Source organism: Sardina pilchardus, chromosome 21 (assembly GCF_963854185.1).
Source record: "Sardina pilchardus chromosome 21, fSarPil1.1, whole genome shotgun sequence".
Taxonomy (NCBI): Eukaryota; Metazoa; Chordata; class Actinopteri; order Clupeiformes; family Clupeidae; genus Sardina; species Sardina pilchardus.
The window spans coordinates 11295121-11311415 of record NC_085014.1 but is presented as its reverse complement, the minus strand read 5'-3'; the positions used below and the strand labels follow the sequence as shown (position 1 = coordinate 11311415).

General features: G+C 43.1%; 1 protein-coding gene across 2 annotated transcripts; it reads left to right on the top strand.

Moving 5' to 3' along the window:
- Positions 1–4983: 4983 nt before the first annotated feature.
- On the top strand, positions 4984–15637 carry nocta (nocturnin a). Of its 2 annotated transcripts, none has more exons than XM_062524497.1 (3): positions 4984–5677; positions 12855–13187; positions 13624–15637. In XM_062524497.1, exons 1-3 carry the CDS (start codon positions 5461–5463, stop codon positions 14517–14519), a joined length of 1446 nt encoding a protein of 481 aa, XP_062380481.1. In that variant the 5' UTR covers positions 4984–5460; the 3' UTR covers positions 14520–15637. The 2 variants fall into 2 exon arrangements, with proteins under 2 accessions (XP_062380481.1, XP_062380482.1); XM_062524498.1 differs by lacking the exon at positions 4984–5677 and adding an exon at positions 8072–8295.
- The last annotated feature ends 658 nt before the right edge of the window (positions 15638–16295 follow it).

Below are 16295 nucleotides of genomic sequence, written 5' to 3'. Positions count from 1 at the left end.
TTTTTTATGTTTTTAATTTGATGCAGCAACAAGTCTCTGTGCTACTGTTGCTTCACCGCTTTGTTTAATAGTACTCTGTTAGCGTTTGCAATGGATGGTGGGAAGATGTATTGTACGTGTGTGTGTGTGTGTGTGTGTGTGTGTGTGTGTGTGTGTGTGTGTGTGTGTGTGTGTGTGTGTGTGTGTGTGTGTGTGTGTGTGTGTGTGTGTGTGTGTGTGTGTGTGTGTGTGTGGAGGAGTGTGTAAATGCAATGAATGTGTCGTAAGATGGATTTTTTATAAGCGTATATGTGTTGACGCACTTTGCTGGAGTGGCTCTATGAATCTCATTGTATTTAAATGCAATGACAATAAAGGCATTCATTAATTCATTCATTAATATTTAGGAATTGAGGAGACCGAGGACCACAGAGAGATTAATTAATACCTCTACATCTTTACTTCTGAGAGACTGAGAGGGCCAGTTAACTAGTTGTGAAATGTTCCTCCTAGTTCTCTATAAGTTTTCCAGCCTTTTGTTGTCCCTGTCCCAACTTTTTGAGATGTGTTGCTGGCATCAAATGCAAAATACATTTGTGATTTTCAACATTTGATATGTATAGTAAAAGTATAACTTTAATTGTCAGAGACCTATTGTTGTTTTACCATCATTTTATTGTTATAGTTGGTTCACTTGTGATTTTTACAAATAATAACAGCATCTTACCTCACAACCAAACTGAGTGATGAACAAGTTAAATTGCATCATAATTAGCACACCAGTGCACATCATTTGCCTTTTAGAATTGCATGCATGCAGAAAGCTGAAAAGGAAGTGGTGAATTAACAGCAAAGAGCAAACAGGTTCAGCAGTTATTACAGTTTTTCTCAAATGCTAAAATACAAAAGCCAATCCTATAAACCAAATGACCAGTTGTCTAAACACATTTACTAAATCTAGCCATATTTTTTCAATACCAAAAACACATTTCACATAAAGACACAATTCACAAAACACAATCCTCCGTTCTCATAAATCTAAGCACTTTTTTCCTTGCTAAAACACATGTTGCAAAACATATTCTCAAATGAAAGCTCATGTGATGCAAAATGCTTGCCACAGTCAGCAATAACTGAACACAATGAACACACCTGTCGTCATTCACACAACGACTCAAATTTGAAGACACTTGTTGCTAATGCGCACAGTGACTGTGGTGTGGGTGTGTGTGGTGTGAATGAAGAAAATACAAGAACTTCACACCCTGATCATGTTTTCAAGAGTACTGTTGTGTGCAATAGATTCTGTTTTTTTGCATTGAGTTGTGTTACAGTAGTGTACTTGCAGAATTTTCTGTACATCCATTTTTGAAAACATTACTGTACTGTAACAAATCAAGTTAATGTATTTACAGTAATTGTGTGTTTCAGGTAATAAAAATGCAGTCGTTTTGTTTTTATTGAGTAAAGATAAATTACTGTAACTAAACATAACCAAATACAGTTTCACTGAGATTACTTGAAAAACAAAATGTAAAAAATATATTTATGAAAATTCATTAGTAAAATGGTGGATATAGCGTTTTGGAAAAGAACTCTTCAAATGCCTAATCCTCTGCAGAGATCTAAGAAGATCCGTTGCTCTAAAGGTTTTTAAAAATATGCATTGGCAGTTATGAAACAAAGAACCTTCTCACAAATTGAGCATTGTGTTTTCAATTGTTTTGCTGTAGTGTGTAATGATGTGTATAGTGAAGTGAGAAGGTGTGGTTGTGCTTATGTAGCTTTAGAAAAGGGTATTGTGTTTCGACATTGGGGAACATGCGGAAACGTTTGTGAAATGTGTTTTAGCATTTGAGAAAAACTGTATGACCACAGAAATGTGCCACATCGGAGCCTCCCAGAGCATAAAATAGCCTCAGTTTCACACAGACATTTGCACTAAAGTACAACTGAAAAAAAAAAAAAAAACTTCAAGTATAGCGTGAGAAACATGCAGCTTCATGTATTTATGATTGTTAAAATTGTGAATTAACTATTAGTAATTGAAAGTATTAATTCAATATTTTTGATCTGAGACATGCTTTTTAGCTTAAACTATTAATTTGCATGCTTAATACACTATATTGCCAAAAGTATTGGATCACCTGCCTCAGTGACATCCCATAATCCATAGGGCTTAATATGAAGTTGGTCCACCCTTTGTCTCCTCGTCCAACATCAGTATGTGACCTCACAAATGCGCTTCTGGAAGAAGGGTCGAAAATTCCCATGAACACACTCCTAAACCATATATAGGGCATAAAGCCTTCCCAGAAGAGTTGAAGCCGTTATAGCTGCAAAGAGTGGATCGACGTCATATTACAGTTTTTTCCAATCGTTTACACACAATTTTGAAAACGGGGCTCTTTTTGTCTGAACACATCACACAATTAACCAAACACAACACCTAATCAGCAGAACATAACAGATTGTTAGCAAAATGAAATATTTCTGTCAAAACAATAAACACATTGATAAAACCTTATACTGTTCTCATATCACTAACACATTCTTTGAATGATTCCACACTGTCGCTATCTTATACACACCAACACAATAAATTCAAAACACATCTGTAAAAACCCTCTTCCAATATATGGATCTTATTCAGACATATTGTTTGAGAGCATTAGGATAATTTAGATGACAAAATTATTTTGATGAACCCTCATCTAGCAATGCACAAAACTGATGCTGCAGACAATATTCATTTATTTCACTGTACCATATGTTCAGTTACAGTGACAAGTCAATCAACAGAAAATGGCAAAATTATAGTTATTACCACTGTAAAGTGTAGAAAAATAAAAATCTGTACACAAGCAAAAAGTACTGTACACTTACAGTCACTGAAGAAAAACTAAATCAACAATACAAACAAGTAACAACAATACATAATACTCTAATCATCTCTCTGTCTAGCTGGATCAGGCCATAAGAGTTCACCACATCACAGGCTATGGGTGCCTCTCATTTGGGCTTTTATACGTCCTCCCTCGCTCCTCTGGCCTCGATCCTCACTGATCGACATAAAGAATGATGGAGCGAAAACAATTGGATAGTCTATCCAGTGTTAGTTATAGATCAGTGGGAACGCCCCTCGAGGATCGAGCATAACACACCTGAGTGCTGTGTTTTCAATTTTGCACATGTGTGCTTACACACCTGGTGGATGTGATTATTCAATTTGTTCATTAGTGTGGTCATTGGCAAGCCAGGGCTTTATAATGAGAAGGAAGTACCTAACAATCTTTATCTGTGTCTAAGGTGTGAAAATGTGTTTTACGTTTTGACATTCACTGTGTGTAATGTTTCGCAAAAAGTGTGAAGCTGAATTTGTGCTTACTGTTGTATTACTCTGCGCAGGCGTTTTGCTTCTTAAGTGTTAAGTATTGTTAACTGTCTGTTAATCTTAATTTTAGTGTGCAAACGATTGGAAAAAACTGTAAACCCCATGGATTATGGGATGTCACTTAAGTTCATATGTGAGCCAAGGCAGGTGAACCAATACTTTTTACAATATAGTGCGCACACACACACACACACACACACACACACACACACACACACACACACACACACACACACACACACACATACACAGGGCAATGCTATGGTGTGATTATCATATATTATCAGTAATCAGGAACTCTATGGTTAAAGTTTGGCTTTGGCTATACTATTACGAATTATGACATATCAGTCTCTCATGTCCACGTCATTTCCATATTTAACCCACATATCTATACAAGAGAGGAGACTGTATGAGTTCAGTTTATCCACTAAATCACTGATACTGCTGCTACTTCTTGCAGCAAGTTGAGCTATTCCCTGTTCCTCCTTTTCCATAAATGAGCACTAGAGGGCAGTAGAAGCCTAAATGTTCTCAAGCTCAGTGTGCGCCATAGATATATACAGTATATTGACAATATATATATCTATGAGTGTGCGCCCCAATGATGCAGGGTACTGCATGTGGGTTTGGGATATTTAGGTGAGGAGAATATACATTCTGTTTTGATGCCTAAACTCAAATAAATAAGGATGGGAATTATAGCCTGTCATTGCATCTGATGTTATATGGCCATCAGATGACCATCATGATACGCTACAGGTGATGTAGGCTATCACTCTTTAAAAGGTAAATGTCAACATTTTTAATTAAAAGCAGGTATTCTATTTAAAAGAGCAATTGGCAGGTTAGGCTACATTTTAAATTAATATTGATAATGTCCTCTTCTGCCTCAAATTTCTCCATATTTCCATACAATGTCGGGCCTATGTGCACTTAGAATATGTGATAATAATCATTTTAAAAAGATATGTCTTCATTGACTTATCTATACATCAGACACATGAATTAAACATTTTGTTCACATGAATTGTACACTTTAATGTGAGTGAAATGTTCTGCTGATGAGTTAAACATTTGCCTATAAAGGAATTTATTAATTCCTTTCTGTGCCGTTCTTGGCAATGTAAAATGGTTCTGTTGGTGGTATTTGGTTATGTTGACCTTTGTGTTATCTAGTGAGATTATATAAAGGGGCAGTGTTATGTAAAGTCGTATTTTTTTGTAAATAAACGACGGCGACATAGAATAATGATTAATTAGACCAATTCTACAATACCAGTGACGGCCGTCACTGAATCTGCTGTAACAAAAGTGAGAGCTTTGCGCTATGGTTAGCCTAGTCTGTCAGACTCTAGACTACTCGCCCATTTAGGCTATTAAACCTCTTCGTGACAGAGGGTATAACCTTTTGTGTTGACTGTGACTGGCACACTGGCAAATGCTCGGTGGCTTACGTAAGAACATCCTGAGTGGCAGAATTTATTCCAAACGCGCATTCGTGGATGATTGGTCGTCTATCGTTGACCCGCCTCAACTACGCATATTTCGCTCCTCCTATTTGCATGTGAACAAACTGTTCTCAGTTGTTCCGTCGCATGTAAGTGGATCATGCCATGTTCAAAATAGGGGTGGATCACAATATATAGGGCATTTATTTTGTTTTTAGTAGAAATATCATTAATCTGGGGATGATTGTTACATTAGATGCGCAAGCTTCAGTATAATAATAGTCTCTTATTCTTATACGCAGAGGGCAAAAATACTCACTGTTGTATTTTTTTGGCTACTCCCCCCCTAAACCAATGAAGTTTGAGATCACAAAACATGATGAAATAGCCAAGTTGCCGGTTCCGCGATGTTAGCTAGCTCACTTACTTACAGTAGCCTAGGGAATGCCGATGGAATAAGGCTGAAAGAAAAGCTGTGTTGGCATAACCTCGTTACACTGAGAAGAAACGCGTACACACTTTAGGCGTTATCAACAAAGAGGGTGAGCGCCACTGGAAGGATAAGATCTAGGCTATTCCAGCGTCCGGTTGTTCTTCAGTCGGCGAGCTCGTCTCCGGTCTCCGGCCAGTGTGAGGATGAATCCGGTACGGCGTTGTTCGGCACTTCTTCAAAGAGACTTTACGGCATTGTGCCTGTCGTCGCTGGGGTCAGCTCCGAAAACAGAGACCCCTAAAAGAGTCGCTTCGCCTTCGTCTCGGCACTGCCACCAGTCGTCCGTTGGGGAAGTGCTAACCTGTCAACCACAGGTGAAGCCAAGCGGTGCATCGTCTGTCTCAGTCAGCACAAGGATAGGTACGTGGCATATTCATTGTCAGATTGATTCATGTCTGGTCATTTTAGTTGCCTATCAAATAGACCTATGCTCAAGTTGGCCTGCATGGCTCTGCGCATTCTAACCGTCCCATCAGAACAATTGCATAACAGGGTCGCGTGGGTGATTCTTGCATAGGAAACAATGTACTTGAAGTGTGTCTTTTGAAGGTTAGGTAGGGGTATCTCTTTTCGAGCTCTCTCTGGGAGAAGGGATTTCATTCACTTTGCCATTATTCGACTGTGTGCCGTTTATTCTTGCGATGCAGTAGTCAGGTGCTTTGGAACAGTGGGCTAGACTACCCAGCAGCATCTTGCGAAGGATGCGTCAAAACGCATTGGTGCAGGGTGTCTGCATGCCCACTTTTTACGTCACGCTGACGAGTCTGTCCTGGCGAGACATAATTAATGGAATTCATCTATTTGAATGAACGCCAATTTAAGCTTTATTTTATGAGAGTTTAATCCCCTACCAGCCACTGGTGCATTAGTATAACATGTTAAATTATTTTCTATGTATGTTTGTATGTTTATGTTGAATGTTGTGTTTGTGTTGCTGCTGAAACACTGTAATTTTCCCTTGGGGATTAATACAGTATATCTATCTATCCATCTGTCTGTCTATCTATATATCTATCTATCTGTCTGTTTATCTATCTATCGAATAATAGTTTGAAAAAGTAAAGGTTTTAGCATGAGCATCTCACACCAATCTCGCAATAGTGTGATTGAGGTTGTGGTTGTCAGGCTACTATATGGTTAATGACTGTGTACACAAATAGTTTGTCCCAGTCCTGGCATGAACAGTTTGTCCACAACATGGACATAAAACATTGTGACCGGGGTCAAGAAGGAAGGCCTTCACTATTATGTAACAACACTTTTGCTATGTCAGAGATCAATACTTGTGCAGTTAAGAAGAAGGAGAGAGAAAGAGAGAGAGAGGAGGAGGGGGAGCTCAGGGGGGGCACTCTTGTGGTTTAATTTAGCACAGGGAAACTGCACAAGGACGAGAAGACCACTCCAAGAATGTCAGAGGGGCGAATGGCATTTGACAAGAGGCCTAAATGGTCCGGGGGTGAGGGGATGGTGATGTAGCCGAGAGGGCTGGCTTTCACAGGCCAGCGGTCAGCGGCCTTTATTCTGCCACAACACTGTGGCACACTGGTCATTCATTAGTTTTATGGGTTTTGGATTAAAAATGTCATATGTGTGAGACCAGCAAAAGCTAAAATGCTCAAGACCTAGAGCTTCTTTCTCCTTTCTACAATGCACCTTTTTTATAGCCGCATCAAAGAAGGCACTTTGTGCCAAAATGTTTATCGTACCTGCCCAGTCATGAATTAAAAATATATTATTATATTCTACAGTATATATTATATAATATATATTAAAAATATTATTCCCCTTTGTCGGTTCTTCAGTGTGTAAAGTCCTTAATGGATAGGCAGTGAGTTCACGTAACTGGTCGGGATTACGTATTAAGCTTGCATAACCACGTTAGGAGAGGCTTCTTTGAGCAGGAGCTAAAAAAGCGCCGAGTGGTGCGTAAATCTGGAAGAGATCGTGGCGGAGCGTGGCCGAGCACTTCAGCGCCTCCTCCGTGGGACCCCCGGAGGTTTGGAGTGCTGACTGAAAAAAACAGCCCTCCTGGAATGCTCCAGTCACATGAGGTTGTGTGGGAGATGTTGTAATGACGCAAGATGTAGTCGAGTAGATGGCCTACGGTCATTTTAACATGCGTGCCGTGCACTGACCTCAGAATCTGTCGGAAGCGAATGTCCACTTTTGCAGTTTGCATGCTGGTATGAAATGCTGTAGGTGTGTGTGGCAGGAACACTGAACTGTGAGTTGAGTGTCATCAGTAAAAGCACTAACGGTCTCCATGGTTCTGCCCTATTCTCTTGCCCTGTCTGCCCTTTTACTTTTGCCTCAGTCTGTCACTCTTGAGATGAGGCAGGAAAAGGATTCATTCGTCAGTATGAGGGCAAATTAGCTTATTGAGTTACATTCCAGTCTATTGAGGCAAGGCCTCCCTTCTCGTAGATTGGATAACTCCTAGCAACATAGCTCTTTCAGACAATTCAGCCAGCGGTTGAATAGACCGTGTGTTAGTTTGTCTCTCCTAATATGAGTACACGTGTGTGTGTGTGTGTGTGTGTGTGTGTGTGTGTGTGTGTGTGTGTCTGTGTCTCTCTCTGTGTGTGTGTGTGTGTGTGTGTGTGTGTGTGAGTGTGTGTGACTTTCAAAGTGACCCATTATGCCAAGCAAATGGGGGAGGTGGTAGACACACTAGTCTATTCAAGAATCCTCTGAAACACACAAACACATGTACACACACACATATATACACACACACACACACACACACACACACACACACACACACACACAGAGAGTGAGATAGAGAGAGTCACATTTGGCGTGGTCTGGAATTCTCTGCCACGTCAGAACTGAAAAGGCTGGATGGTGTGGTCAGGCCGTGTCTCTTTAGCTTCTGTGCCCCGTGCTGCCCCTCACTGCACACAACACCTCTGGACCTGACCGAGCAACAGCCTCGTCCACAACTACAGACACGGAACAGGGCAACTGACCATCAGGTGAGAGAGAGATGGACGAGAGAAGGAGAAGGACAGAGAGAGAGAGAGAGAGAGAGAGAGAGAGAGAGAGAGAGAGAGAGTTGGGAAAAAAACAAATGGAGGGCATGAATGTATATGTTGGTGGGAGATAACAGGGATCTTCACAGATAAGGAATTAGAAGAGGCAATATAAAATGGTGGACAGAGAGATGAGAGAGTTTAGGGTATGCATATTATGCAGATAGTGAATGAAGAAAGTAGGGCACACAGATAACCTGTTATATGGTTATAGAGGAGACAACGGGATACAGCAGGAAGGAATTGTGAAGGAAAGAGAGAGAGAGAGAGAAAGAGAGACAGATACAGAGTCATAGTGATCAGAGCTCCGTGACTCGTTTAGTTAGTTGTGTCGCCTCGGCAACTGCTGTGAGACCTACCTGTAACGGAAGACTGAAGAGGACAGGAGGAATAGAGACAGAGAGAGAGAGAGAAGAGAAGGAACAAAGGCTCTCGAGTTCAGAGCAGAGAATACATTCAGTACCATAACCTGAAGACCGAGTGAGTTGCTGCACGTGTGTGTGTGTGTGTGAGAGAGAGAGAGAGAGGAAGGAAAGAAGAGAGAGGGAGAGAAAGAACTGGATATGTCTACATGTGAATGACCCATATGTGTATTACCATTCATCTTACTCCACCTTTTAAGTTGAGCAATGGTGGATTACAAGTCAAGACTTCCTCAATGAGTCAAGCTTACTGTTGAGACAACAAGGAGGGGCGACTTTCTTTACTTGTCACTCATGTCAAGTCACCTCTTCTGACTCATTCCGTGTCTACAACCATGTGGCGTTGTGGTATCGCCATGAGGTTTCTATCCCAGCCATGCTGGGTTACTTATAGTTTGCCTCAGCAGTCTCTGGGCCTGAAACTGCATCTCCATAATGGGGATTAACTAGAGTAACGTGATGGAGGTATGACTGGCATGAACTGGGTCATAGTCAAGAGAGAAAGGGGCGGGCCATTTGTGAGATAGCAGGAAATTATGTGTAGGGGCATTGTGATGTGCTTTGTTCAGTTGGTGACTACAGTTTTGGTCACACTCATCAACCTTGCATGAATGGACTCAGATGGCTAACAGTCGTCGTGAATGACATTCGATGGCTTGATGTTAATTCCTCCGTTTGTTTACAATGTTCTAATCTGTTGAGATACGCCACTATTGACCAGGTGCGAACACTGATAAGATGCTTTGGAATAAGTGTGTGTGCATACATGAGAAAAGTGTGCGTGTGCATTAGCTACATTTGGTGATAGTCATGTGACACATACAGGCGCAGGTGCAAATGTATGGATCTATTGATCTATTGATTATTTCTTATCATGAGGTTGCTAACTGACAGATGTAGAAACAAAGTATGCTTATCCAATACACAGCAGACCATTAAATCAACACTAAAGACTTTTTCGTACCTTTACATAATATTTCCAAAATCACTTCAGTGGTTCATCAACTCGTAACATGGTGAACGGCACTTCTGCATTCACTTCGCGGCCCTCTATCAGCTATAACCGCACTGTGTAACTTTACCAGATCAGGTATAGCATACCTGTAGTTTCATGAAATGAGACCTAAAGAACTACAAATTTGACTTGCTTCGATGTCTCAATATTTACATCATACTTTCATAAAATCCTGCAACATGCTCTACCTTGTCTGTGGATAAACAAATAGTGTGCGTTCAGCAGAGGAAAAGTGCTTTAGTGTTGCTTTAACACATCAGTATTATATTGGTTCATCTCTTACTCTTACAACTCTCTTACATTCCATGTTATAGGCTACTCTGAAGCTGTGCAGGAATTTGCCAGCTTTATTCTTCGACAGTATACGCTCTTGGTTTAAACATGGTTTTCAATTACTGTGACTGTGATTCTACTCTGTTCTCAATTTAATATGAACTAGTTTGCTCAGCGATGTGTTGTGTCCCCATGCTCTTTATGGCACTGTAGTTTGTAATCCTGTCAGTGATGACAGGTTGATGACATTTTAAGTTGTTTTATACTGCTTTAAGTTTTCGTGTATTATGTGCTTTGAGTAATATTTTGGGGAGAATTAGGTTGTTTTTGTTTGGGGCTGTTAGCCTGGGTGTTCCCATCCTGCCCTGTGCGGTGCTTTCATTAGATAGAGGGGACCAATCACAGAACAGGGGGGAAAGCAAGACCATGATGAGCTATGCACAGACGCATTTGATAGACATCCGTGGCGCCCTATGAACAGATTTGGCCCTTTTTTTTTCAAATACGAGAAAATTAACGTCTGGTTGCCAGACCACGTCTCCTTTGAGAAGTGGTAGGCGCTAGCCAGGCTATGGGCCTGTATGTAATGTATCAGCCATTGTTTGAGGGATTGACCTTTGACACAACTGACAACTCACATCGACTGTTCTCTGTAGAGGAAGGGTGAAACAAGTAGGCCCTGGGCTGACATACAGTCAGCATAGCCATTGGCCACAAAACGAGGTCAAGTCAGCAATCATAAAATTACTTTCTTTTGAGATGAGTAGGTCAAGTCCACCCTCTGTATTACATCATAGTTGCATCACAAACTTCGCAAATAGGACCGATGCAGTGACATAAATGCAGATCATAAGCTAATGTAGTGTGTGTTGTACAGTATGTTCTTCATGTTATGTCTGTTGGTGTCTGATGTGTGGACCACTTTGTGCTATATGTCTGATGGCCTGTCATGAAGTGCCTGGCGACTGTGCCACAAACCCAACTGTCCTATGGGAACAATAAAGTTATCTACTACTAGTACTACTACTATTATTATTATTATTATTAATAATAATAATAATGATCATAATAATAATAGAAACACAGAAAACTCCCACCATATTAACAGTGTCTTTCAAGACATGACTCTGGCACTGACCTAAAGCCTTGGTTGCATTGAACTGAACTCCTGGTGCATCTCAGCTCTATGGCTCCCTCCCCTGGCCTAAAAGGGTTCTGCTGACTAAGGCAAAGTCATAAGCTGGACAGTAGACATACAGCATGGATCATATCGTGTGCTGCAGACATGTCACGGCTAAATATGGCCATGGAGTGGGATTAGTTAATCTGTTAATCTGACAACGCTACCTGACCTGGTGTCTGAAGAGAGATGGAAGAGCCGCTGACATATATTCCTCTAAACGTGTGTGTATGTGTGTTTTCAGAGATGGTGTGTGTGTGTTCAGACATCAGTGTGTGTGTATGTTTGTGTTCAGAGATATGGAAATCACTGACTGACATTGCCATGTGGCGAGCACATGTAGTAAGCATGCAACCAGGCAGTTAGAAGAGTTTATCAGGCGTGCAGTAAATTGTCATGTGGAGGGAAACTTGAGTACATGTGTGTGTGTGTGTGCGACCTTGTGTTCACACATGTGTGTGTGTTCTCAATTTGACATTCTGTGCTCTGTAGGGGTGTAAAAGGTGCACATATTCATACCGGGCCATTTAGGTGCAGGACGGTATGTTCACTACAGATATGTACCCCAATGTTCTGAATGCAGTCTCTAACAGTGGTCAGCAAAAGGGTTTTTTATGTGTAGACCATGTCTCAGATTCCCACACAAACATTAAGTGGTGGACCATATGTCTGTTTATTTTTGTAAAAAAAAACATTTGACACCTTTTCAAAAATAATATTCCCATTGCGCAACAGCAATATTATCCATGCGTTTTAGGATAGCAGTGCTCACAGGCTTAACATACCGAAAATGAACCGATCCGTGAAAATTAATCAAGGTATACATCAAATCTGATTTTAGTGTACCGTTACACCCTGGTTCTCTGTGCTTATGCTAAAGAGTCGTTACTCATTGAACAGACAGTCATTCTGTCATTATTTACACTGAACACAAGCATACAGGAAGACATACAAGCGAACACACAGTCACACATGCACATGAGTCTTATATGGAGCTTTTCAGTGACTGCTCAGGCACCAGACTGGCTCAGAGACTAAACACACACACACACACACACACACACACACACACCCACACACACACACACACACACACACACTAGGGTGCGCGCACGCAACTGAAGGCCTAGTCTCCGTCACTTACTCACGAGCAGAAGATTGGCAACTCTCGGCTCTCAGTCCACTCTGTTGACATACTCAAACACATAGTGTCGGTCGGAGCGTATCTGGTGATATTGATTGGGTGGAGAAATGGAAGTTAATGGTGAGGCTAGTGCTGTCTGTGACCAGTGCTTTTGTTATTGCATCTGACTTGTCTTTCTTGTACAAGTGATCTGCTGTGTATGTGACTGATGTAGGAATTACAGAGAAAGTGGCCTACCGTGGTTAAAAGTGACATTAGCATCACAAATAACAAGTAACGCTGTGTGTGTGTGTGTGTAGGTTTATGTTTGTGAGCACCTGTATCTCACAAGGTCAGATATTTCATATAATCGATACATTATCTTCTATACCTAACCTGTGTATATGTGTCTTTGTGTGTGTGTGTGTGTGTGTGTGTGTCTTTGTGTGTGTGTGTGTGTGTGTGTGTGTGCTCTCTCTCTTCCCACAGCGGGTCCAATGGGCAGCGGCAGCAGCAGTGGGAGCAGCAGCAGCAGCAGCAGCAGCAGCCGTCTGTTCGGGACGCTGGCGCAGACGCTGAGCAGTCCCAGCATCCCTCTGGCGTTGCCCGCGGCGCTGGAGGACGACGATGACGACACGGCGGCGTGCGACCCCGCCGACCCCGACCTGCTGCTGCGCGAGTGCGAGGAGGCGTTGCGCAACCGGCCGGCGCGCTGGCACCGCTGCTTCATGCACCCGGCGCATGGGGACGTCGACCCACGCACGCCCGGCCCTGACCAACAACAACCCATCCGCGTCATGCAGTGGAACATCCTGGCCCAAGGTAAGAGCTCTGCTGTGTGTGTGTGTGTGTGTGTGTGTGTGTGTGTGTGTGTGTGTGTGTGTGTGTGTATGTGTGTGTGTGTGTGTGTGTGTGTGTGTGTGTGTGTGTGTGTGTGTGTGTGTGTGTGTGTGTGTGTGTGTGTGTGTGTGTGTGTGTGTGTGTGTGTGTGTCAATAAACCAGGTAAAAGCTTTTCCATCGTCTGCTATGTGTGTGTGTGTACAGTGCCTATCAGAAATAGTCCCCCCCCCCCACTCGGATATTTTCCCCCTTTTTTGCTTTTCTAAATGGAATCGCACAAAGCACTGAAAACTGAGTAAATCTAGGTATTGTTTTATTTTACAAATGTCACATTTAATAAGTAACTCTAGCGAGTCTTGTTTAAAAGTGTCTCTATGTCGCTGAATCTGATCTCCGTCGCTGTGTGTTGTGTTCCAGCCCTGGGCGAGGGGAAGGACGGCTTCGTGCGCTGCCCGCTGGACGCTCTGAAGTGGGCCGAGCGCAAGTACCTGATCCTGGAGGAGATCCTCACCTACCAGCCGGACGTGCTGTGCCTGCAGGAGGTGGACCACTACTTCGACACCTTCCGGCCCGTGCTGTCCAGCCTGGGCTACCAGAGCAGCTTCTGCCCCAAGCCCTGGTCGCCGTGCCTGGACGTGGAGAACAACAACGGGCCCGACGGCTGCGCGCTCTTCTTCCGCCGCGACCGCTTCGAGCCGCTGGCCACCAACCACCTGCGCCTGTCGGCCATGATGCTCAAGACCAACCAGGTGGCGGTGGTGACGACGCTGCGGTGCCGCGCCTCGGGCCGGCGCTTCTGCGTGGCGGTCACTCACCTGAAGGCGCGCAGCGGCTGGGAGACCCTGCGGAGCGCGCAGGGCAGCAGCCTGCTGCAGAGCCTCTGCGGCATCACCGCGGAGATGGCGGCGCAGGACGCCGGCGGCGGCGTGGCGGAGCGCGGCGACGAGGCGGCCGGCGTGCCGCTGATCGTGTGCGGCGACTTCAACGCCGAGCCGTGGGAGGACGTGTACCGGCGCTTCGCCGCGTCGCCGCTGGGCCTGGACAGCGCCTACAAGCGGCTGAGCGCCGACGGGCGCAGCGAGCCGCCCTACACCAGCTGGAAGATCCGCAAGTCCAGCGGCGAGAGCCGCCACACGCTCGACTACATCTGGTACTCCAGCCGCCGCTTCTGCGTCGACGCCGTCCTCGAGCTGCCCAACGAGGAGCAGATCGGCCCCGACCGGCTGCCCTCGTACCACTACCCCTCCGACCACCTGTCGCTCGTCTGCGACTTCAGCTTCTCCGAGCCCACACAGTCCCACCGGCTGCTCTAGTCGCCCAATCAGCACTCTGAACAGATCCGAGTGATTACCGCATCCTCCTCTGGAAAACCAATAAACAGACTGCAGTGTCCCCCTCATCCTCCAATCATAGGCCTAATTCAAGTTGGGGCGCAAGAGACAGTCTGGAGAGGTGGGAACGTAGAGGAACTTTGCGTAGGGACTTGATGGAGGCACAAAACTGTCCCATTGACAAGCATCATCTTTTCTTGTTGTCTTAAAACATGGCACATGTTTTTTCAAGGACTTCCAGTATTGTCTATCACTGTGTTTATATGTCCGTTAAACCAAGTGAGCGTGTGTGTTTGAGAGTAAGATTGTGAGCAAGCGCAATAAAGACAAACGGTACTAGGTACTGCATTGCAAACGGATTATAGTAATGGTGTGCAATAAGTGCTACTTCAATGGAGATGATTTATATCCCCACGTTGTGGCACTTTATTCCTCAATTCTGTTACCACAACGCTGCTGTTTTCAGAAGAGCTAGTTACATCCAAACAAGTAGAGCACTTGTCCTGTCTTCTAGGGTCACAATTCTGTTTTAAACGGTCTTCGATTTTCTGTTTTGTTTATGTTTTCCTTCTGAATAGAGGTTTTCCTGAGCAAAAATGACAAAAACAAACAAACAAAAAATTGATATAACTGCAGAAGTCCTACCTCTTTTTCGAACAGTCCTAATATGAAAAGGTAGTAAAGTAGGTTATTAATAGGGTTTTTTTTTAGACCTGACTGCTCTTAGCACTGTTCAGTTGTCCTTGATTCTGGATAACACAAACAGGTGTAGTTATAGTCAGTTGTGCCTTTTAAGTTATTCTAGTCGCACAATGAAACTGAATTGATTTTAAATGAACTGAAATGACTCTTTGATATTACCTTGTAATTTATATCTTATAATTTATGTTAGCGTTTTTTTTTATTCCGTTTACTAATTAACCTATTGTTAACGTGCAGACTTCAAGTTGTTGTGTGAGATGTTGATGTACATTCTGTGTAATGCTATCGTATGGTGACTACAACACTGGGATGCTCCATGAGCACACTTTTATCACAAACAACTACAGGCACGGCTGTGGTTCATTTCATGACGATAATAAAATTGCATCTCAACAGTTGCTGCATCGGTAGTCTCAGTTTTGTTTGTCCTTTAATACAGAATTCATAATACCGTTTTACTGGCTATGATGTTAATGAATTCACCTGCCAAGATCTAGAGCATTTGTTAAGGACCTCCAAAAATGTGGAATATACTACATTCAGGCATCTTTATATTGCTTACATGTTTTCTGTCCCTGACAGTTTCATAAATTACTAAAAAAAATTAAGTTCCGTATAGAGGCTTGGCAAGTCAGGGCTCCTAATGTGATCAGGAAGTGCCTAACACTTCTAAACCAATCAAAAGTGTTCCAAATCCAGCCAATCCCATCAGATGACCCTTGAGCGGTCTAAAATACACACCTGCAAAAATCAATGGAGCTGAAGGCAAGAAATATTTTGTTTTGTGTGGGAGGGGTTTGTGTTTCCACATGATACACAGCACAGAAGTGATCTGTGCATATTTCTCACCCGACCACAAATAGGCAAGTGTATTTTCTGAGATGTGTTGGAAACGCTGCCATCCGATAAACCTACTTGTTTTGTTTACAGATAAGGAAGACATTTCATATCTCAGCGATTGAACGTTTGAAATAATCAACACGGCTGAGCTGTAGCATGGGCATGTAGAGATGGGGTCCCATACCACACACACACACACACACACACACACACACA